Genomic DNA, 25,533 nt, shown 5'->3' with positions numbered 1-25,533 from the left:
CTGCCTTCCAAAACATGGTTTACATTTCCCTACAAAAGCTTCCTTCTTTCTAAAGCACTGATTTGATAATGAGCATGGGTTACTCCTTACACCACCTCTGTGAGGAGGCTAAATTAGATGATTACTTGCTATTAAGGAATAACAATCATTACTGAAGGCAAATGAGCATAACCCAGGGCATCCAGCCCTCTTCCTCTTTAAGTCAGTTCACTTTGGAAAGTGTGGTCATAGTGTAAGAGAAACACAAGGTAGATTAATTGGAGCTTCTTAAAAGACTATGGAGCACTATGCGGTGCTATATTTCAGTTCCTAGCTGAAAGTCTCTTACACTGGCAATAGGGAAATAATCCTACGGCGGCACTTATGCTTGAAGCCACATGCGTACAGATGCCTCCTCTAGGACTAGAATGGGCTTGGGCTTTAAAGCATCCATCATTCTTTCTACAGTACTTTAAACCGTGTACTGAGTCTGTCCCCACTGAGTGTTAGACACCAATTTCTTTAAAGTCATTGGAGTTGTATGTTGTACACGCCTTACATTTTCTAGTTATAGAAAGAGATGGAATTTCCATGAGTTACAGAATCCAGTCATTAGTATATAGAGCAAGGCATTTACTCAGTGTCATCCACTACACACTCAGAACCAGGCTGGACTTACCAACTCAGCTTAGAATACTGTTGGCTTTACATAACTGAAACCCAGATACTGGTGTCTTAACAATATAGATTATGCTTCTCACAGACTGTCAAGTGCCATCTGGTACAGCAGTTGTCATTTACGTCTCAGTGCTGTGTGCCTTCTGTCATCACATAGTCACAGTGTGACCAATTACTTCCACTGTAGTTATGCCACAAAGGAGAGGACAGGGAAGGAAGGACTTTTCCAGAACTCTGTACATTTCTCTAAACCATATGTTCAACGATTGTATCAAGGAAGTCAGATGCCGCCAATCAAGTCCTCTGGCCCCAGCTTTGCCTCTGTGTGTCCACCTCCTCTCAAAACACAGACCCGTTTTCTGCACATGACAGTGATTAGGAGTAAGAACAGGGCGAGAGCTTCAGCAGCAACATGTGAGTGCACGGTCCACAGGAAGGGGAGCTTGTTCTTAGAATGCCTTCGTATGAAATACTGCCCTTTCCTAAGTCTTGTAGCCACATCAGCCAATGACTGAGTCTGGAAGATGATGTACAACATGGCTACCATGCAATGGTAGCTTCAAAATCACATGACACAGAAAAATGTACTTTACCACCAAAATACCAGCTGCCTTGCTGGCTATGGTGGTGCACCGCTGCAGATCAGCACTTGGGGAGGCTGAAGTATGGGAGTTACCATAGGTTTGAGAGCAGCCTGGTTTACATGGTAATATTAAGTCAACCAGGCCTACACAGCAAGACTTGTCTCAAAACTTAAGACCTACACTCATATTAAGAGTGCTAGAAACAATGGGAGAAGATAACGTCCCTATAGCATCACCCCATTTCGCAAGCTATGATTATTTCCAATATAGTATACAGTATGAAATTTTAGGCTGTTCGGGGATGTGTGTCATGTATTGTGAAGGATGCAAAGCTACTTCGTGAAAAATATTTTCACTTTGCTTAGAAGGTAACCTCAAAGTCCCTGTGGCTAAGAGTGCTGATGATCTGCATGGACTTCTCCATGACCTCCTTATTTCTAAGTATTTCTCAATAAGGCATACGGCAATAAAATGATGGCCAGCTGGATATTATAGAAAGACTATAATTCTGTGCCTTCCTTGCAGTTGGAAGTGAGCACATGTTAAGTTTCGACCAACAGGATGTCAGCACAAGTGATGTATACAACTTCAAAGCTTGTCCTCATATGGATATGTACATCACTCCCCAATTCATTTCCTCTTTCCTTGAATATGCTGACTAAAACCTGACAGATAATAAACGCAGACACCTTAGAAATGACAAAAGGAAGGAGAGGACACAGTTTTCTAGACACAGAGCCACCATCTCTACACTGATGTAAAGACTGGTATATAAGAGAGAAACATCTTCTTGGGGCTTTGGTGACACTGACTGAATATTATAGCCTTTGGTCAGACTTCACATCTCAGTGGTTTTCTAAATGTTTATACATATTCTTGCTCAGAACGTTAGTGATTAGCTATATTCTACACTCCAGTTTGAGAGCTCAGTAATGAAAAATATAAAAAGTCTTAAATTTTATGATTTGTGAAAACATTATATGCATATACAATATATATGCAGTATATATGTATACATATATTCACTACATATACAATATAATATGTAATAGGTTATATATATATATATATATATATATATATATATATATATATATATCTCACACATCACATTTCCCTCTGTCAACCCACCCTCCAAAAGCCTCCCTCCCTCCCAGAACCCCTTGCTTTGATAACCCACTAAGTTCAGTTAGTGCAGCTTACATAAATAAGCACAAGGAGGACTACTTTTTAGTTTTGAAGGATATTCAGCAAAACTCTCCAAAGAAGAGTGGCCATTGTTTTCAACCTAAGACCAGAATTTTGCAGCGATGTCCTGATGATCAACATGGTTAACAGCAGGCTATGCAAATAAAGATTCTTATGGTGGTATTTTATTTGTACTGAAATGTGGTTTTATTTGTATGTTAATAAATAAAGTTGCCTGGGGGTAAGAGCTAATAGCAAGCCATAGCAGAAGTCTGGCAGTGGTAGCACACGCCCTTAATCCCCGATCACATGACAGGCAGATCTCTGTGTATTCAAGGATACCACCAGCATGGAGACACACGCCTTTAATCTCAATACCAACCATAGAAGACCTGGGGGTCTGTATAGACGGGCAGTGACGAGGAGGTCATGTGGTTGGGTTTACAACCAATGAGAAGGCAGAACAACAAGTCAATTAAAAGGACGAACACATAGGAAGTAGGTCTCTGGCGGAGGAGGACAGCAGCGGCAGTGAAGGGTAAGGTTTTTAGCTCTCAGTTATTGCTCTGACCTCTTGGGCTTTTAACTCTGCAATTGTCTCTGTGTCTCTTATTTAATAAGATTGTTCATCTACAGATTCTAGTCCAATTATCAAGGTTCTAATTTTCCTTACCAATTTTTTCTTTGATTTTTTTCAATACACCTATCTTAGTAGGTGTGGAGGGTTATTTCTTTGTGGTTTGGATTTGCATTTCCCAGTGGCTGATGCAGTGAACAGCCTTTCCACCCATGTACTGGCCATGTCTGTACCATCCTTAGAAGGAGCTACTCAGACCCTTTGCATCAGTGTTTAAGTTTGGTGCATATTACTTCAGCACTGATGTGTAAGGATTCTGTATACACTGGAGGGCTTTTATGAGGGTCACAAAATCCAAGTGTTCTCCATCATTATATGAGCATATGACCCGATGAGCCATTTCCTTAGATCCCTTAAATATTCTTTAATGGTAAATTTAATTTCTATCCCTGGGTGCTTTGCTTCCCTGACAACCACCCCTCTAATCTAAATGAGATTTATACAGGATGGTTAGAGAGCAAATTGGTTACAAAGCTTTAGCTACATAATCTTGGCAGAAGTGAGAAATGGAATATATATTTGCATTTAACTCCAATTATTCATTTATTACTTATATTCCCTACTAAATATATGTATACTAGAGAAGACACTTGACATCTATTATTTATTTTAGTAGTCATGATATTATGTTTGATACAGAAGTAGAGTTGAATATTTATAGAATAAATAAATAGGCTATTTTTCTCTATATTCAATCCCAACTTTTCTATCTAAACAGATCTCTCTCTCTCTCTCTCTCTCTCTCTCTCTCTCTCTCTCTCTCACACACACACACACACACACACACACACACACACACACACCAACCAAATCATAAGCCTTCCTCTCTTTTTATGAATTCAGAGTTACCCTCTAACCTGGCCTTCTCCATCCGTGCCCTCCTCAAGCAAGATAACAGATGGTCCAAGCACACCCCCTCCTACCGTGCTCAAACCCACCCTGCCTTCCATGTTCAGGGTGAACACTCCCCTACCTCCTCCCATTGACTCAAGTTCTGCACCACCACACACTTAGGAGTTCCTTTCCCTCTTATTTACCCTCAAGGCCTCTTTAAATCAATCCTAGTGATCTTTAGATTATTACAATATTGGTAACAAAGCCTCACTTTCAACCAAAAAGGTTCCTACTCCTAAAATGGAGACCAAGCATATTATTTCTAAGTTAAAATAGCAAGAAAAATAAATCACTGAAACATCTATTTATTAATGTTTTAATAGTAGATATTAAAATATTAATAACATTAATAATTAATAGTAGACATCAATGTTAACAACATATACTTATGTGTTAATATATATTATTAATATCTACTATTATAAAAAATCACTACCACCATTTTCTTTACAATATAATCAATCACAGCTCATAGGAAAATATTTATTATATAATAAACTTTAAAACTATCCAAGAAAACTATATTAGCCAGTGATAAAAATCCACATCTCAATATTTTTACATACTATTATACTATATTAGTACAATAACTCAAAATACTTAATATTTTACTATGGTGGAATAAACCCATTGGTAAATTTACTAATTTATATTCATAGAACACATTATTTTTCTGACACCTAGACTTTCTCAAAAAATCTTCACATTCACTTCAAAAGTCTTTTACCTGGATATTTTGAACCATGGTGCATTAGGTCTATAGAATAGTCCAAAGCAGAAAAGGAAGAAAATACTTTAGGCAGAGTGGCTTGAAGTGAGGGATGGTTCAAAGCATGAAAAGTAAATTGCTAAGCCACTGGTATGAGCAGGATCAGACTGGGGACAATGATAACAGCGACGATGCCTCTGGGTAATGTTCCCTAGACACGACAGTGAAGGTGCACCTGGGAACTCTCAAGCATGGCAATACAGTTGCCTGAACAAGACCTAAAAATGGCAGGCAGCACTAGTCAAACGCATCAGTGCAGATGGGGAGACTGCACCAGGTCTCCCCTAGATGAGGAGCTACAAGGGGTCAGTGGCTGCTGAGAGGGGCATCAGCTCCCTCCAGAGACCATTTCCCACATAGGTTGTCCAATTACAGTGGTTAGCTCTGAACACATGGATTTATGGGCAAGGATAAATAGACTCAGTAGGCTGCATACGTGTGTGTGTGTGTGTGTGTGTGTGTGTGTGTGTGTGTGTGTGTGTATGAATAAATGCATAACAATGATAATTGTTATGATAAGAAGGGTCATAATTTGGGGAAGGAGGAGGGAAATAGGAGGTGGAGAAGGAGGGTAGGAGTGATGTGGATGCAGTATTCATGCATGAAGTTCTCAAAAAACAGTTTTTCTAAATATGAAGTAAATAAAACTGCCAAAACTAATTTCAGGAAATATGAATAAAAGGAAGATCACACTATCCTACTCCGTTATGCAATGAATATGACGTACGACTTATGAAATGCTTATAATGAAACACTTCACATTGGCAAAGAGGAATTTTTGGGAACATTGGGATGATGGAGGGTCCAAAAGCAATGATGTCCTCTTGCTTACTTACAATAAGTAAGCAGCCAAGACCACAGTGAGTCAAGAGGTAGAAGTCTATTCTTGCCCCTTAGAAATTAGATGGGGAACCAGAAAGGAGCGGCTTACAGAGATGAAAGTGGCAAAATGTGATTAGCATGAGGTGGGAGACACAATAGGGCACGCGCTACTTTGATACACCTCATCAAGACGTTCTTAATTAAGTTTATGTTATTTTAGTTATTCAGGGACAACACCATGCACTGGAAAAATACATTAATTACTTTGAGTTATAGATAGTTTTGGTATCTTATATGTATTTTTCATCACTTTACAGATAGTTTGTTATCTTCCATCTTGTTGGCCAATATCTCTCAAATGCTTTAAAATAATATATAAATAATCTTTATGGTGAACATTTCTCTAACCACTACTGGAGTAAAAATAATGTAATGGCAGAATTTTCTGTTTCTGATGTCCTATACATCTGTACATTGATAGCTTTAGGGACATTTACAACAATTATTAGTTTTCTTTTATTATGATATAAGAATGATTTATTTCTTAAAATATCTGCATGAATTACAATTTTAACTTTAATGCAATGACATCCAGAAATTTACTGGCAGATGTAATTAGTCAATCTTCCATACTTACTCTGAAAGTATATTATGACTTTTTCTTTTTCTTTCCTTTTTTTTCTTTCTTTCTTCCTTCCTTCCTTCCTTCCTTCCTTCCTTCCTTCCTTCCTTCCTTCCTTCCTTCCTTCCTTTTTTTTTTTTTTAGTTTTTGAGAGAGGGTTTCTCTGCATAGCCCTGGCTGTCTTGGAATTTCGACTATAGACCAAGCTAATCTCAAAACTGAGAGCTCTGCCTGCCTCTGCCTCCCGAGTGCTGGGATTGAAGGTGTGCACCACCACTGCCTGTGCATAATATGCTTTCACTAGTGATAGCAACGTCCACATGATTGAACTTAATGGGCAACAATAGTATTTTGTAATAAAGTAAAAGAACCTTCGAAAGGTAAAGCAGTTGTATCGATCAGTATCACAGACAAGCTAATTACTGGGAAGAAATAAAGGGGAGAGAACAGAATGGTACACTGCTTTACTATTAAGGCTCCTCCCTTATATAGAAGAGAGGGAACCAGGACCCAAGAACATAAATGAAATACCAATTGTAGGTGTACTTTACAGCCCCATGTAATCCTTGAGATATAAAGATGATATGGGATGTTGGACTGTGGAAGTAAGCTAGGTGAGGAAGGACATTCTCATTTTGTTTTGTTGTTGTTGTTTGTTTAAGATTTATTTATTTATTATGTGTATATTATAATGTTCTGCCTGCATGTATGCCTGCATGCCAGAAGAGGGCACCAGATCTCACTGTAGATGGTTGTGAGCCATCATGTGGTTGCTAGGAATTGAACTCAGAACCTCTGGAAGAGCAGCCAGTGTTCTTAACCTCTGAGCCATCTTTCCAGCCCCAGACATTCTTGCAAGGGTTCCTGAAACTGATGGCAAATATTATACTGTTATTAATAGCCATGATTGGATAATTAGGCCATTTATGAGATCAAAAGTATTTTATACTACAGAAGGAGTTATGAGTAATATTTATTTCTCCTAAATACCTTCTAAGACTGTCATGTATAGATAAGCGAAGAAGAAACAGCATATTCTGGGAGCCACATATCAGTAGCAATGTTGAAGGGACAGTGAAAATCACAGGACAAATAGACATTTCTAGAGCCAGGTCTCACTCCATCAAATATACAGATGGAGGCCATAGGTCCACATCAGGTATCTTTCTCGATGACTTCCTTGTTTCTATGATTAAGTCGTCACTAACATGAAATAATAGTTCTTTGGGTCAGGATACGCATTTAAATAAACATTTTTGCCTCTACTTGTCGATCAACAATCAAGTTCAAATTAGGAATTAAGAAAAATTGTTGTAGTATTGTTGTTTATAAGATAATCAATTGGTCTTTTCAAAGTATAGCTTGAATAGTTAAGAATACTATCATAAGGAAATATCTTTCTATCCATGACAATCCAATGTACCTTCTGTTAATAACTCATGAATGGAATCATATCTTCCTCGTTCACCGGAATCTCTTCAAGAAGATGAAATGTTCACACAAATATTTCTTTAAGGCTGGGGGCAACACCAAATTATCCTTTGTGCTTTCATGTTTTCAACTGTAAATACACATACTATAAAGCTCCCCTTTTTAAAGGATCACAGAGCCTGTGCTTTCAAAAATGAGCACCAAGAAGGAACAGAGAACTACAGAAACATCTTAAAAGCAGCCATCATGCTTTCTACTTCATGAGTATCTGAGGAATGACTTGAGTTATTATCACAGTGGTTATGAATTCTAGGTGTCCCTTTACCTGCTGTTTCCTGAACTACTAACAAACAATACAAGTATGCAGATGATCATTTAACAGTGTTAAATTGTATGAATTCCCAAAGCAAACCCATAATCTGAGTTACATTTCTTTGATGTGAGAGTCAACAATAGAAACAGGCAGAAGTGCCATGGAAATATAAAATTCTCTTCTCCATCATCACTTGCTTCATAAACATCACTGAAAATGAAGGGGGAATATTTTTAATTTGCTCATTTCCATGCCAATTAATTATATATTTATGGATTTTCTTAAATATACTAGAAGAAACATTTTGGATACTATATAGATTTATAGTCAATTTAAAGTCATTCCTAAGTAAATTATAGTAGGTAAAAGATGATTAGGTTAGTGAACTCCATTTACAAACATAAGCTTTATCATACTTAACTTTTGTTTGTTTGTTTGTTTGTTTGTTTGTTTTAAAATAAAGACCATGAGGAGAGTTACACAATTTCTGGGAGATAGAAAGTGAAATGATTTGAAAGGCTGAACTTCAACTCTGTGATGCTGCATTTCTTAACTCAGGATCTATTTTAGGCATGTTAGTTACACCTTAAGATCCCAAGGCCTCACCTATATAATGGGTGGGAAGACCTCATCTTCTTCCAAGATTATTAGGATATGCCTGAAGATCTGTGAATAAATGTTTATAAAATGAGGCCATAGTGCATGCACCTTCTTCACCAAGGGGCACTTCAGATGCATTCTGTGTCACTCACTGGAGGAAAAGCAACACCTCTTCTACATATTGAGAGTTTGCACGGAAGATCCATTCTCCTGTACAGATATGACTAATGAGGCATGGAAACAGACAAGCTTTCTGGGGCACATCTAACAAGGCACATTAACTCTTCTGTGAGCATTTTACTCTAGGGAAGGCGTTTTTAGGCTTCCAATGAATCAGCATGAGAACAAAACTGAAATTCTAAGCAGGCATTCAGCCTATGATCATGGCCATTCATCACCAAGCAAACGAAGTGAATGCTTTAGGTATTATTTCTTGGAAGATACTCCTGTAGAATGCTTACAAAGTTCACATAAAAGAGCTCCCGCCCAGAATATATCCGAGTATATAAAAATTGTACCAGGTTTCTCATGTCTTAACAATAGATTTTCTGACATCAGTCCACAGTAATTTGTTGACGTTGCATGATAAGAGGAAAAGAGAATAAACAAATTAAATATATATATAAAAAACATCAATCTAAAATGATTTATGACCATATTTTGAAAAAAGTTAATGCAGGGTAGTTAACAGAAAGCATTTAGTTAATTAAGTTTTCCTTTGTAAAGTTGGCAGAAAGGAAGAAAGTAGAATCAACATCAGGTAACGGTTACCTCTGTGGCCTTGCTTGACGGCTCCAATCCAGTCACATTTGCCACTATTAACTGATGTAAGAGCTGAACTTGAGCCACACTTAGGAAGAAGTCCAGGTTTGTGGTTATGTTCACTTCCAAGGAATGGCCACACACTAAAATCTCCTAAAGAGGAGGAAAATAGGTTTAATTGAAAAATGTAAAATGATATTGGATGCTTATTACTTTCTAACTCTCTAGGGACTCAAGTATACATATTAATGAGAAAAGCAAAACTACCAAGCACAGCCACTAACATAGTTGAATGGATCAATTTAACAAGTACTTCTAAGGGTGTACTGTCTGTTGGGCTGTGTGCTATATACATACGTCAGGAAACAATGGGAATTTTTTTACCTTTTCATGTTCATTTATTTTTTTCCCCACACTTCAAACTACTGTCATTGTTTTATATGTAATTAATGGTGTAATTTTGTAGTAAGATCTTGTTCATTGATTCAAATGTACAAACAGCTACCAAGAATCTTTTACATAGCGAGCTCCACATCAGAGTGCTGGGACCTTCAGAATACTGCCAAGATTATAGTGGCCTTGAAGGCCAACCGGCTCTTGGAGCAGACAGATGAAAACAGGCCACTAAAGGTAAACAGTTAAAATTAGAAACACCACTGGACGAACATTCGCCAAAGACCACAGGAAATGATTTATAACAAAGAAAAGGGCTGACTGCAAGACAGCTATACTAATTTCTCTTCTTTAAACTGCTAAAACCTTGGCAGCACTAGGTAGATGACCACCAGTTAATTGGTGCTGTTCTTCATAACTTGTCCCTGGAACATTTATCATTAGAAGCCACTCAGAGGAGGCAAACAAAACAAAAACAACCCAGAAGCTTCAGTTAACAAGCACAAGTCCTGCCCCTTGTCATGAGGCACAAGTGGACAGTGTTCAAATGTCTGCAAATGTCCAGCAGATCTCCTTGCTAGTGTAATGCAAGGATAGACTTAAGGACACTATGGTTGGTTTAAACACACACCAGACAGTTTGGAGCTGCTTTAAATAAAGTCATAAAGAACAGCATGTTTGTATGATTTTTTTTTGGAGGGGGGATTAAATAAACTTTCCTTCACAAATTTCCTATATTAGTTTATTATACTTGAATTCTTATTTTCTTACTCAAGTCATGATGAAAAAAGAAAGGACAATAATTTAGAGGTACCTTTTAAAAAACTGTCTTGTCACTGTACCATGTCTTAACATGTACCATGTTAGTGACACAGGACCGGTAACTAGAGGATGAGCTCTCCTGTCCTGTGCTGAGCTGCATGGCCTGCAGGGGTAGGAGGAGTAGCTTAGTACCACAGGCAAGAATCATTTCTACTCTCGTTCGTCCTGTCCTCACCTCCAGAACAACTGGAGGTGAGCGGGGCACTCACATGGGACAGCTAAGGACAGGACAGGAGCGGAGAGGAGGAGGTAAGGGAGCGCTGCAGCGAAGGCCTCCAACTCCCAACGCCAGCCAGGTACAGCTCTAGTCCTGCTCCCCTCCCGTCCCACTCCCTGGGAAGGAGGAATTATTACCAAGGCCTTCAAGTCAAATTATCAGTTAACTAAGCTGGGATAGAATTGTATTTACATTTTTATATATTTTTATTTTCATTTCTTAACTTTGTGACTTAAGACTACAAGAAAGGAATTATTTCCAGGAAAAAAGTTATTTCAAAGTGATCTGTGTTTTGTTTTGTTTTGTTTCTTGTCCATTTTCTTTTGTTTCTTCTTCTTGTTGGTCATTCGCTCTTCTTTTATTTTAATGGTAGTTTTAGGGGCCAATCTCATGGCTTCCTCTATGAGGAAGGTACAAACCAGACACAATATTTAATTTTTGTGAACCAAATATAAACAGGAAGTTAATCAGTTCTCTAATGTGTTCAAATGTATGAATCTTTGTTCATATTTTCACAGCAATGACAGTTTTGGGGAAAAGCACCTCCTAAGGTATTGTGCAGTCTAAACCAGCTGTGTTACTAAGAAACCAACCATAAGACGCAGTCCTTATACATCTTTGGGGGCTCTAAAGAAACCAAACTAGCTTCTCTTCGCGGCCCACCTCCGTCCCATAGGAACATAGCCTCTTGGTATAGTCCTAGGGCCCTAGTTCTTCCTCTATCAGCCTTTCCTTCCAGAACATCTCCATTCTTTTGTGACTCCACCCACAACCACTCTACCAGGAAGCCACAGCTGCAAAAATAAAGTGGGACTCCGTCACAGTAGCACCCTACCCTCCTCAGAGAAGCTTCTTCTTCAAGACGGTGGTAACACAGGGACCCACAACCAGACACTGTCGAGAGAGTCAAAGACTCTGGAGATCTCAGCACCAAACAGAATGGCTGAACCAAACCTCTCTATACGGAAGAAGAGGCAGGAAGACTGTAAGAGCCGCAGGTGTTAGATCTTCCAACACAACAGGACTGACTCTCATAGGACACAGAGCCTGTGACAGCACCCACAGGACCTGCACCAGCTCCAGCCTGACGGAATCCCAGCACAGAGACGGGGAAGTAGACACGGTCCTGCCCTTAACCAAGAAGCTATGTTCACCTGATTCCTGTAGGGAAAGGGGTTCTGAGTGGAGCGTCACTCGGTGTGAAGACTCACAGGCTAGGGCTAGCTCCACACCCAGGAGGATTTGTCCAAACCAAAATGGACTTCATGGTTTTTTTTTTTTTTTAAGGTTTACTTGTTTATTTAAAGTTTCTTTTCATTTTACATACCACCCACTGTTCCTCCTCCCTTCCCGTCGTGTGTGTGTGTGTGTGTGTGTGTGTGTGTGTGTGTGTGTGTGTGTGTGTGACTGTCTGTCTCTCTGGCTTTCTGTTTGTTTTTGTCTATTGGTGTTTTTTTAGTTTGCTTCTTTTTTGTTATTTTTGTTTTTGAGACTGTTACTCTGTCTAGAACACATTAAAGAACTGTTTAACTTCCTGTTTATATTTGGTTCAAAAAAATTAAACATTGGCTCTGGTTTGTAGTTTTTTTTTTTTTCCGAGGCAGTGTTTCTCTTTATATCCCTGGCTATACTGGAACTCACTCTGTAGACCAAGCTGGCCTCAAACTCACAGAGATCCACCTGCCTCTCCCTCCCAAGTGCTGGGATTAAAGGCGTGTACCATTATGCCCAGCCTCTATTTTATTCTTGAAAGAGAGAAACAGGGAGGGAGGGGGGACATGGACGGACAGACGGACAGACTGACCATGAATTGGGTGGACAGAGAGCTAGGGAGGATCTGGAATGAGTTGGGGGAGAGAACAGAATATGATTAAAATTTATTATATGAAAAAACTAAATAAAAATTTAATTAATTTAAAAAGAAACCAAACTAGAATATTATAAACCTCAAAGGAGTTTATAAAAAAGTTAAAGAAGGAATCTAAGGTTCTATAATTTTAAATTAATATACAAAACTGTTTTCACCTAACAATGGATTACAAGCTAATAGAGGCATGGTTACCTGAACTTACTGCAGTTCCTAGCCCACGTAATGGACCTCAAATGCTCACTTAGTAAACACAAACACCACAGAATTATTCCTTCAGACCAGGCAGCTGCGCCTCAGTTTTCTCACCTATAAAATCCCGTTATGAAGAGTAGCCTGATGGGTTACTATGGGCAGCAGAAGGTACTCAGCATTTATTAGTTTGGATGTGGATTCTCATTATTAATTACCTACTCTGGTGTAAGATAGGCTCATGCAGTGAAACTGTATAACATACAGAGAAGTCACTCCGTTACTTGGAATAAATTGAAGTCTACATTATGCTCTAACCTCGGTAAGCAGATTTTCTGGGGAGATTATTTTGGTGAAAGTGATGGCAGGTGCTCCAGTTATTCGGACAGAAAAATCTGTCAAGATAGGGGTCAAAATTGCTCTCCTTTCTTGGTGTCGCCGAATGCTAAAAAGACAAGACAAAGAATTGTTAGTCAAAGAGTTTAAAAAAGAAAATTATTAGTCACTTGATATTTTTCAAGGATAACGTGTTTAAGTCTGTCCTATAAACAGCACAACAAAATTTCACCCTTGTTTTGATTGACAGTGCCTATTTGAGGACTTTATAGTCAGCTCCTTCAGTTCTGTAAGATCTCAAAACACTGTCAGAAAAAAGAACTTCTGAGAAATTCAGACTTAAGCAATTTCTTATCAGTGTCATCCTAGGCCTTTCAATGAACTATATTTTCTTTTTGTAATTCTATCTGTTCTTTCAGTTTTATATCTCTTTTGTTACCATCAATGAACTTACTACTTTTGTAATAATTTTTGTTTCCTATTTTTAATACACTGTATGTTCCATTTGACAACGGCCATCTTTCCAATCTCATTAGATTCACCAGTATATTCTATGTCCCCTACCCCCCAGCAGAGTCCCCCTATGTAGTTCTGACTTGCTTGGAATTTCCTTTGTAGAACAGCCTAGCCTTGAGTTTGCAGTGATCCTCCTGCCTCTGCCTCCCAAGTGCTGGCATTATAGGTGTGAGTAATGGTGCTCATCTCTGAACTCCTTTTGCTTTAAGCTTGAAGATCCATTGGAGTTTATGGATAATAATATGTATATTAAAGCATTCTTTGTCTACTCAATAGCTTTTGTATTTGAAACCTAATGCTTCCTCAAAACAATCCTGTAAGAAGGAAAGATCATTATCAGCCTTATCAGACAAATGAGGAAATAGCATGGACACTCAATGGATACAACACTTCTAGAACTTGGCCGGCATCTGGCCTATTTTAATTCTACTTTATACATTTTTCACCTTTGATCAGTTCTTTCTGTTTGGCACCCACAGTTGATAGCGAGTTAAAGGGAGCAGTACTGATGTGGAAGATGAAACTAGAAAACACCCGAGAAACACAACTTCTGACAGCACAGAGGTTCCCAGCAACTCTCTGCAGTTTTAGTTTTCATTTTATGAAATAATAGATCACTGTGTTTATGTTTGACTAGAAACCACACCTCAAAATTTCCTTTAAAATTAATTTAATATTTTCCATAAGTACAACCTTATTATTCCCTTATGATAAAAATGATAAAGTTGAAAGCAGAAAATTGGCATAAGTTTTACCTCATGTGAAAATGCAGATAAAATGCAAGTCTTACTACATCTTAAAAAAAATGAGAATAGTCTAGAGAGCACTAATGTCTTTTGTGAAATTTCCAGTGGGCAGAGTTTTATATGGCATCTGCCAAAAAAGCAAATTGGATCATCTGGTTCTGTGACACATAAGTATTGAATTTCAGGAAAGTCAATTTGAAAGAATTAAGAGATCTGCTAAGTAGAGAGCAACAGGAAGAAACATTAAAATCTGTGACTATGGAGGAAAGGTTGAGATCCTGAGAGACACCATAATTACAGTCTAATAGCTCAAATTCCACAAAATGACCAATGTGAGAAACACGAAACACAATGTGCTCTGGAAGGGGTGTGCTGAGACACAGGGTGCATTAAAAGGCCGTAAATGGAAAGGATGGCAGCAAACCAAGTCAGAACCAACATCAACTGCAGCGCGGTGCGATGAAAAGGTCCTTGTCCCTATCCTGGGTGTTTTCTCACTTGTGTGATGCACTAAATCAGTGATAACAACTAGGAAAGCCCTATTACTACAGCAGGAAAAAGGAAATCTCATCAAATCATCAGCCATCTTCTGTTGCATGATGAGAGTGTTTCTTCTGTGCTATCACTGATAAACATTTGAAGTAATGATCAAACTTTTAATAAAGAATTAAAAATGTTATAAACCAATTATGTTCAAGGATGAATTGGAGGAGGGAAGAGAAGCACTGAGAGGACACACAGTGTGCAGATTCAAACAGCAGTCGACCTGGGGCACCAGCAGAGGATGCCTGGGGTCAAGGCCACAGACTGAGGTGGTGAGTAGCCTTAGATCTGGGTCCCTAAGCACCAGTCCATCTGAGAGGGGAAACAGGAATGGCCTGGCTTAGCAAGAACATACTGAGAGTGACGGAGAGCTCCCTAAAAATCGAGAAGAATGGGACACTCTCTCTCCCTCTCTCTCTCTCTCTCTCTCTCTCTCTCTCTCTCTCTCTCTCTCTCTCTCTCTCTCTCTCTTTCTCTCTCTCTCTCTCTGCACCTCATTTACATCATCTACGGAGTCCAGGAGTGACCACTCTGAGTTACTTACAACAACACACCCACTACAGCTGCACAACGGAGCTCGTGTCTGTAACAAAGGCAGAGACATATAAAAGCACATACGTTGGGGTGCTAAGGCTATTAACTGCCCTAATAGCAAGATTAGAGAGGAGGCCATTGCCCAGGCTTCTCCTACCTGCTGGCCATGTTCCACTCCAGGGCCGGGTTCTGGGAATTCCTTTCACTCTCTGTCAGCACGCCTCCTGAGCCACTCCCTCTTTCTGGTTTGAGTTGACCCCACTGGGCAGTGCCAATACTGATGGACTGCAGGTCTATTTGGTACTGTCTATCTTCAATTTCTGATCCAGGATCTCGAAGAATTCCTAAGTTCAAGGCTCTCCTGAGAAGCAATGGAAAAAGCAAACAGATATTCCAGAGTTATTTGCTTACTAATAAAGTATCATAACCATGTTTGCCCTAAATTGACAATCAACATGAAAGATATTAGTTAATAAACTAGGTTAATCACAGGCATAAAAGTATTAGCAATTTACATTGTTTAATAAAGGTGTACAATATTCATAATTATCCACTATAATGATTGTTTCACAGCACACTATCCTCTTTTTCTAAGTACTTCTACACATATGATTTTAACGTTGTGATTCAGGTTATATTATGGTCATTTTTTAAAATCAGTTCAGAGAAGCTGAAAAACAGCCAAGCTGCAAAGTTAGCACGTGACAAAACTACAAGCATAATTTAGAGATGCCCCCTCCTCAAAGCCCTTTCCAGGGCCAATCACACACCTTCCTAAAAACCCCACTGCAAGGTCATGGCCAGCATTTGGACATTTGGCGCTCAGATATTATACAAAAACTTTAAATTTCAAGAGGCTTGTCCCAGGGAGGCAGACAGGGCTCTCAGATGGAGACAAAAACAGATTTGCCTGAATTGAACTGAACTTCAATGTAAAGAATTTCTCCAAGATGAGGAGGGTTCCAGTAAAATAAGACACAAAAAAGATACAAATGCTAACTCTCATATGCTGCTCAGGTTTTTTGAGTGGGACAGAGCAGAAATAGAAACCAGAAACAGAGCCTCAAAGACTTCAAGAACATTGCACTAGCAGATAAGAATATGCACATCCTCAATATGCAGCAGAGAGTAAGAATTTTAAACAGTCATGCGAAACTACAAATAAGAATAGAATCACTTACATTTTAAAGTTCAGATAGTACAACATTAGGGATAGCACACTGAAGAAAATAAAAAGAAACAAAGGCCACTTATAGATACAATGGGGTTTGGATACATAGACAGCTTAGGGAACTTCAGGGTGATAATATACAGACTGGGGGATACACATCATGTTAGGGAGCTAGGAGGAGAATCAGCAGCCTTGGAGGATGGATCCCTTGCTTATAGCCTGCTTTGGACCCCCTGTTTGGCTTCCCTGGAAACACCAGAAAAGAAAACATTACAACCGCTCCTCCTTAGGCTTCTTGATCAATCAAAAGAACAAGATACCTCTAGCCAAGGGAAGAGAGCCACACTATTCTGATTTTATCCAAAGATTAGAACACTAACAACATTGTATCCCCCTTGAAGACTGAATTCAACAGGGCCCGACAACCCGCTGGCCAAGAGCCCACACCCCAGGAAAGCTGACTCACCCGAAAATAATGCCAAGGAGGTGGGTAAAATGATGACCCCCTTAATGAGATAATGCACTTATCCTTCCCAGAAGCGCCACCCTCACTTAAGCCTGACTATTTTTCTGACTTCAGAAAAGTGTCATTTTTTCTTTTCTTTTAGATACTGCTCAAAAGCCTAAGCGTGCTTTCTCGGACACTCTGGGATCCCCATTATTTATCTGAAGCCCTAACTTCTGCCATGTTCCATCTTGGCAACCTCCACTGCTAACCATGATGGCGTTTACTGCCCCAAACTCAAAAAGCATGAACTGTCTGCGGGGACTGACAGTTGTCTGTCTGCGGGGACTGACAGTTGTCTGTCTGCGGGGACTGACAGTTGTCTGTCTGCTGAGATTGACAGTTGTCTGTCTGCAGGGACTGACAGTTGTCTGTCTGCGGGGACTGACAGTTGTCTGTCTGCTGAGATTGACAGTTGTCTGTCTGCAGGGACTGACAGTTGTCTGTCTGCTGAGATTGACAGTTGTCTGTCTGCTGAGATTGACAGTTGTCTGTCTGCAGGGACTGACAGTTGTCTGTCTGCTGGGATTGACAGTTGTCTGTCTGACTGACAGTTTCTGTCTGCGGTGACGTTGTCTGTTGTGAGATTGACATTGTTGTCTGATGACTTGTCTGTCTGCTGAGATTGACAGTTGTCTGTCTGCTGAGATTGACAGTTGTCTGTCTGCGGGGACTGACAGTTGTCTGTCTGCATTGACAGTTGTCTGTCTGCTGCGTTGTTGTTTTTTTCTAAACGTTTCTGGTGAGTTGTCTTCCAGATTGTTGTTTGAGCTGCATCTGTCTAATAATTCTCTTCTAATTCAGTTGAGTCCTAAAATCGCGCAGATGAGGGAGAACCTGGATTTTTCCTTGTTGTTAACTAAATAAAAAAATCAGAAAATGAAACAATAAAAATCAGAATAAATATAATTGATTCATACTCGATCTAAAACATTAGGAACAACTTTAACATACTGTAGTTATAATCTTGCCCAAGAGACATAGCTAAAGTTTTAACAATAGAATGATTAAAAGTCAGCAAATGGGCCGGGTGGTGGTGGCGCACGCCTTTAATCCCAGCACTCGGGAGGCAGAGGCATACAGATCTCTGTGAGTTTGAGGCCAGCCTGGGCTACCAAGTGAGTTCCAGGAAAGGTGCAAAGCTACACAGAGAAACCCTGTCTCAAAAAACAAAAACAAACAAACAAACAAAAAAGTCAGCAAATGGAAAAACAGATGCTAGACAAAAACTTGTCCAAAACATTTGTTAGAAGTAGTTATTACAGAACACAGTTATAGCTCTACTTAATAGCTACACTTTAGTGTAAAACTTCAACCTCTCTCTCTCAGTCATGATATAAGCAGGAGGAAAGGGAATAGAAAATTAGAAAAATCAAATTCCTACATTTGATGATATAGATATTTATGGAACATAGTATCTGACAATTAGAAAACATGTTTCTCAAGTGCACACCAATATTTATAAAAACTGATTTCCACCTAGCATAAACCTTGCCTCAACACATTTCACCCAATTAATACAGACTGTATTCTGTGAGCCAATAAAATTACCTTCAATGCTTTATTAAAGAGAACCTGCAAACTGTTTATGTTTAGAAATTTAAAAGACATTTCTAAGTTAGTTACTCCTTGGTCAAAATATTAAGAAAGAAACAATTCCAACCTTGCGCACTAACAGCATGGGATACAGTGGAGATAGATCTTCAGGAAAACGCACTGTTTACACATATGTGTTGGTGAGGAAGACAGGCTCAGAACTAACAACTCCACATAAAATGGCAGAGCAGGCTTGAGAAAGAGTGGGATTTGAGAGCAGAAGTTAGGGAAATAATATGAGATGATCAACAAGGCCAAATTATAATAGATAGATGTCTAAGAAAAGGGAAAAAGGATAAAAGAGGTAAATAACATATTTGCAATGAAAGGGCAACATAGGTATGATGCTGAACAGAGTAAACAGACAACAGGTCTGCAGAGTCAGCTCTTTCAACTTCTGCAGGAAACACAAACAAAAGGAAACTCTCTCCTGGTCATTACTCTCCTGGAATGTATTTCTTTCTCATCCCATCATAGTACTAAATAACATCCATCCTCTCACTTCTTCCACTCAACAGGATACTAATTTTCTTTGTACAAGTTCTTTGTGTGTGTGTGTGTGTGTGTGTGTGTGTGTGTGTGTGTGTGTGTGTGAGAGAGAGAGAGAGAGAGAGAGAGAGAGAGAGAGAGAGAGAGAGAGAGAGAGAGAGAGAGAGAGAGAGACAGACACACACACACAGAATGGTCCATTTCAGTACCTGGACAACACAATCACTACTGATACAAAGTAGCGAGTAGCGAGTGGGCAAACAGCTAAGTCCATCACCATCTCTAGTCTTGGGACTATGAAAACCACAGCATTTTCTCAAGGGAGCAATGTTACATTTGTTCCTGAACAGATAGTTATTGGGCACTGTGTCTCATGTTTTGTGGTAGTCCCAGGCTGCTGGCAGTGTTCCTACCATTACCCAATCCCTCACATCTAGTGGGGATTTAGAAGCAATTAGAGAAAAGAAAAAGAAAAAAAAGATTTGAGCACAACACAGCTGGAAACACACAAGGACCTCCTAGCAGACTTGGGGAGCCCAGGAAAGAGAAAGGAAATATTTAGGTCTGAAGTGCCAAAGAGCCCCATCTTCTCATAGAATGAAGTATTTCACACAGGGCAAACAAGGTCCAAAGGTATGGCAACAGCAGATCCAGCAAACATAAGAAGGTTCTGAAAAGCTACTGTGGAGAATGGGCAGGAAAGAAGGAAGGCCATAGGCAAGAGGAGAATCAAGCACCAAATGAGTTCCACCCACTTCTTATTTGGTAAAGTTTAAAGGAGACAAAGAAGCTGTAGAGAATAAAGAGGCTTGGCCTAAAAGGTGGGCTTACTTCACACAATGGTCATTTTACCTTGTCTAATAGAATACAGAAATGATGAAATGCCATAGCCACAGGTGGAGTTTTAAGTCAGGACTACTGGCCAGCTCCCAAATAACCACACAGAGACTTGATATTAAGTATAAATGCCCGGCCGATGGCTTAGGCTTGTTACTAACTAGCTCTTACAACTAAAATAAACCTGTATTTCTTATCTACACTCTAACACATGGCAGCACATTTGTTCAGCACAGCATGTTCATCTTACAACCTACCCTCCAGGAGACTCCACTCTCTTTTTGTCTGCATTTGCCGCCCAAATTTTCCTGCCTAGCTATTGGCCAATCAGCTCTTTACTAGCCAATGAGAGTAATACATATTCACAGTGTACAAAAAGATTGTTCCACCACACAGGCTATCCAGAGAAAGCCTTGGTTTCTGGTTAACTATGGTTACCGAGAACATATACATACACACGTGTGTATGTGTGTGGAGGTTGTTACATCATGAAATCTTTAGTAGGTGTAAAGGAAAAGATATCATCCTATTTTAACTCTCCTCAGCCTCCATATAAACTATTAGATAGAAGTGAAGGTCTAGAGTCTGACACGAAGGGATGCAGCCATATCAAATGTGCACTAGAATTTGGAAAATCAAAACCAAACCACAAAAAAACTGACAACACAACAGAGAAAACACTGGTCCTTAATGAATTCAAACCACATTTCCATTAGCCTAAAATCATTGTAATAGCATGCTGGTTAGCATAACAAATTTTGTACTCCAAAGGCTACGAAAAAGTTTATTATGGAAAATTTAGACCAATTAAAAATATGTGCATTTTTGTAAAACAGTTTCTTCAATAATTTCTTAAATATCTTAGCACCTAAGATATCAAAATCAGGACACATAAACATATTTCCAATTTACTATCCCAAGTAAAATTTTCATATATATATATATATATATGAAACTACAAAAGTATAAAAAAACCAAATTTGGTTTACTTTTTCTGTAATAAACAATATAGATGCTTTTTTTTTTTCCGAGACAGGGTTTCTTTGTGTAGTTTTGGTGCCTGTCCTGGATCTTACTCTGTAGACCAGGCTGGCCTCCAACTCACAGAGATTCACCTAGCTCTGCCTCCTGAGTACTGGGATTAAAGGCGTGCACCACCGGCAACAGGCACAGATAATATTTTTAGACTTATAAAATACAAGTCCGACTCATCTTACACTATCTCAACAATATTTTCAATTCTTTACAAAGAAAATATACTACTAGAAGTAAATCAGTAAGGACTAGAATGTCTAAAATTCATAACACCCTTCTTAAGAATATGATCTTACAGCAAAAGCCTCACAGTATTGTTTCCTTCCCCAATTAAGTATTTTCTAGACAAATTTGCCATGGAAAACATAAATCAGATTTTCTTGTCTCAAATGCATATGCTTCTAAAAAGTTCTACCAACTTTGCTCCGTCCTCGCTGCTGCCTTTGAAAGTGAGCAGTGAATCCGGAAAGAGGGAGAAGTACAATTCTCATAACTTCCTTACCCTTAACACAGAAGGCTGCTTTATCGGCTACCTCATAGGAGTTATAATTGTAATTGCTTTGGCCTTCTGAAATTCTCCTCCCATACTATTTGATCCATTCAGCAGGTGGTGTAGGAGGGTAAACTCAAATCTGCAATAGTTGGTCAATAATGTAATCATAAGGAACCAAAGATGACTCTAAGTGTATAACAGGAAACATAGCTTTAATGTTTTCCTTTTTAAATTGATTTAGTCTGGGGCAAGCCTTTTGTATGTTTACACAAGGAGCAGCTCATGTGGAACCATTTACTGCTCATTGCTGAATAGGCATATCTTGGGAATTCAATGTAAAGTAGCAAAATTCATTCACTTATAGTTCAATTTGAGATCTACAGAATGCTAAACAAGCCAGAAAATAGGAACGTAAATCCAAGTACAATTTTTATGTATTGAATAAATTCAATGTCTACATTTGATCACCAATTTTCCACGAATGACAGTAATCTGGGAAATAAATATAGCAGGAGATAAAAATGGCGGACTGTCAGACAAACCAACACAGTTCTTGGATGAGTGACTCAGGGCAGGATGCTCTTCTGCCTCACAAGAACCTCTCAGAAGCATGGAGGAAATGCTAGACTCCCCCACGGACAGTCCCATTTAGCATGGGTCAGCTAGCCTTCAGGAATACTGTTCCCCTTCTCTCCTCCCCATTCCTTGTAGTGTGCATTTAAAATCACTACAGAATTCTTAACCACGAGTCTTTAGAAATATTTATTCTAATACGTTAACTTTCTAATTAGCTTCTATATTGAGAAAAAAATCTAATGGAGGCATTAATAAAGATAAATTACAACTGAATTAACTGGAATGTACTAGTCCAAGAGTTCCAAATTGCAATAAAACATTTTAATAAAGCAAATTCCTTTCCTATCTTAATGTATTCATTTTATTAACCCACTTCTCTGTATCATTTAAATTTTGTTTTCTTTAATTACATACTTTCATTTCATATGGATTCTACTATCAAACTCTAATGTGTTTGTGATAAAAAAAAAGACAATCACATAAAAAATGATAGTGATGACACTAATAACTGCACCTTCCTGCTGCCTTCAATTGCTTCTAGGGAGATTACCATCCACAGGGGTACATGCAGATTTCGATGCAGATACTTTAGGTAAGAGAGATCTGAAAGATCACAGTCGAAAGCTACACCTCGACTATAAATTCAGCTGCCTATGTTCTATATAAAACACTCTTAGAAACAAAATTTTTAAAAGCATAATATGTTATGAAATAAATTGTGTTATGTAGATGGTTGAAAACTGTAAGACTTCAAGTTAAACTTGATAAAGACAGTACCATCAAGGTCACAGACCAGAACTGATTTAAACTAAAAAACATTGGAAGGAAAAACATTTAGATTTGGCATGCAACAACCCAACTCCTTTAAAAATAAAACTGTGTTTATAATCTATGGGGATTTTTCAAACCCACAAATACCACAAAACTGGTCATGAAGAGCTGGAACCGGAAATTAGGATTCTTAAATTTACATACATTAGTCACTAAGCTATTCTGTTTATTAAGGAAAAAAACTTAATGAGATAATGCAGCAGAGAAGAGCAAAGGTATTTTCTTTACCATCATCATCTCATCTCCAGCCTTAGAGGATCCTAAGCTCAGCACAGAGCAACGCATTTGAATTCTCAGGGGAGGACAGGTCGAGAATAACTGGCTGAGGGAGGTTGTGGAGGCCGCCTTGTCTGTGGATGGGTGACCCCAGGACATTTTACAGATCAGGTGCACACTGATGACAGAGCACGGGATGGAAAGCACATATAGATTCTTTAGTTCTGGTATAGGCTGTGCAGACTGAAGCTGCAGCCTGAGTGTTCTTTACTGTACTGTGGAACACAACTGCCCAGTTCAGACGGCTTGAGGGCCAGAGGAGTAACTCACAAGAAATAAGCACATCTACCAGGACTTGTTAAATACTAATGGGAATCCAGTCATCATCATTTAGCAGTTGAATATTTTTAAACAATTGCTTAATCTGACTATAGAATAATGATGTTTTGTATATAACAATTAAAATATCAATAAATACAAAATAATTTCATAAAGTCACCTTAATCCAATCTACCCAAAGACCTGGAACAGTTATAAATGACCAGTGGTACTCTTGAAGCCCGCAGGCCGTTTTCCATTCACATAAACAATAAAAGACAAGCTCACAATACATAGACAGTTAAGACCGTGTTATTGAGTAACTAAACATCTGTATCCCGTTTTATGTTAATAAATGGTATATATAGATATCATTCTTGATGGTTGCATAGAATTTCACTTCATGGTTGGCCCTGAGGTCACAATAACAGGAGAGTTCCCCTGACTGCCACCAGCTGCCACACTTGGGAGAGCAGGCCCTGCATCTTGCCTGGCTAGCACAATAGAGCCAACCCCACTGGCGGAGGTGTGGATGAGCCAGCTCTAAAGCTGTGAGCATGGAAGAGCTGTCCCCATTACTCATCTATCATGTGGCGGCATAGGTGTGGGAGAGATGCCCTCCCCACAACCCTGTCCATCAATGCCTGAGGCAAGTGGGAGAGCTGGGCCTATGATCATAAGACCTGTCCCTGCCCCTCATCTACTGCAACACTCCATCCGGAGAGTGGCCCTACACCAGGCCTGGGCAACACAACAGAGCTGGCCATGAAGGTCTAGGTATGGGAGACCTGACCCTGAGGACAGAAAGGCAGGGGAACTGGCTCCAGCCCTTGCTCTTCACTGCAAGGGTGAACTAGCCAGGGCAACGCAGAGAGCTCACCCTGGTGGCGATGACAGGAGAGACTTGGTGGACTGACCAACCCTGCAAATACCCAGGCCCAGAACCAGGGTTATGTGTTGGCCACCCCAACATCCACCCCATCTGTGATCTGCTGAAACATGAAAAGGTTGGGCTGAAGACCCAAAGCTTCAGGATCTCCACAACACAGGGCAACAGCAGGATAAACAAGAGGAGAGATCTAGGGAGGGCCCAGCTTCCACAGTGGAGCAGAAGCCAGAGGCCTTGAACCAGACCAGTGACTCTGCAGTGAACACTTGCAAGTAAAGATGGATGGACAAAAGGGTTCACTGCGTGACTCACTGCATCACACTGCAGCTCCCATGACAAGATTGATTTTTCTTTCTCTCTTTTTTTGTATCTCTTAAATTTTTTAATTTTATTTTATTTTTGGGGGTGATTGCAAGGGCAGAGGGCAGATACAAAGGGATGGGGAAATGAGTGGGTTGGAGATGCATGGTGCAGAAGACTCAAAGAATAAAAAAAAGAATTTCCCTCTATGGATATCACAACATTAAATCACTGTCTACAATTAAGCATTAGTATTGCTTAAGTCAGGACAATTTTATATAATCAATAATCTTATGCCTCCAAATAAGCCATCCTAAATCCAACACAGCTCATCACTAAATGTTCTTTAATATGTTAACTGAAAATAAAGAAGGGTGTAATTACCACACTGTTTCATTAAAGGCATTGCTATAGTGTAGATACAAATGTTCCTACATGCTCTCATGTCAAATCTTGACTTGCCATTGGTAGTGTAGTCTTGGGAGGCTGCAGAACTTTAGGGCGGGCGCGGCGGGGGGGGGGGGTCCTACCTGGAAGAAATGGGTCACTGGGTGGGTTTTATAAGCCAGATTCTGTTTTGTGCCCTCTGCGGCCTGGCCTACATAGATGTGAACAAACAGCCTCACACTCCTGCCCCCAGAGCTGTGAGCTGCTCCTACTGCCATGGCGTATCAGCAATAACGGGCTTACATATCCTCAGACCCTACAAATCTACACTGTGAGGCAGAGATCTACACACACTGTCAGGCAGTGATCCACACACACTGTCAGGCAGTGATCCACACACACTGTCAGGCAGTGATCCACACACACTGTCAGGCAGTGATCCACA

General features: G+C 39.5%; 1 protein-coding gene across 4 annotated transcripts in view; it reads right to left on the bottom strand.

The window, feature by feature from the left end:
• Vps13b (vacuolar protein sorting 13 homolog B) overlaps window positions 1–25,533 on the bottom strand; it is a 527,154-nt gene that overhangs the window by 219,882 nt on the left and 281,739 nt on the right. For all 4 annotated transcript variants that reach the window (XM_028884474.1, XM_028884475.1, XM_028884476.1 and 1 more), the window contains 3 exons: window positions 15,603–15,806; window positions 13,089–13,215; window positions 9,289–9,432 (listed from right to left, as the gene is read on the bottom strand). In XM_028884474.1, the coding sequence (XP_028740307.1) occupies window positions 9,289–9,432; window positions 13,089–13,215; window positions 15,603–15,806 (475 nt within the window). The remainder of the gene's footprint in view (window positions 1–9,288; window positions 9,433–13,088; window positions 13,216–15,602; window positions 15,807–25,533) is intronic.

This window comes from Peromyscus leucopus, chromosome 20, assembly GCF_004664715.2.
Source record: "Peromyscus leucopus breed LL Stock chromosome 20, UCI_PerLeu_2.1, whole genome shotgun sequence".
In the NCBI taxonomy this organism is placed as follows: Eukaryota; Metazoa; Chordata; class Mammalia; order Rodentia; family Cricetidae; genus Peromyscus; species Peromyscus leucopus.
Note: the sequence above shows the minus strand (reverse complement) of the source record. Positions and strands in the feature narration are given on the sequence as shown.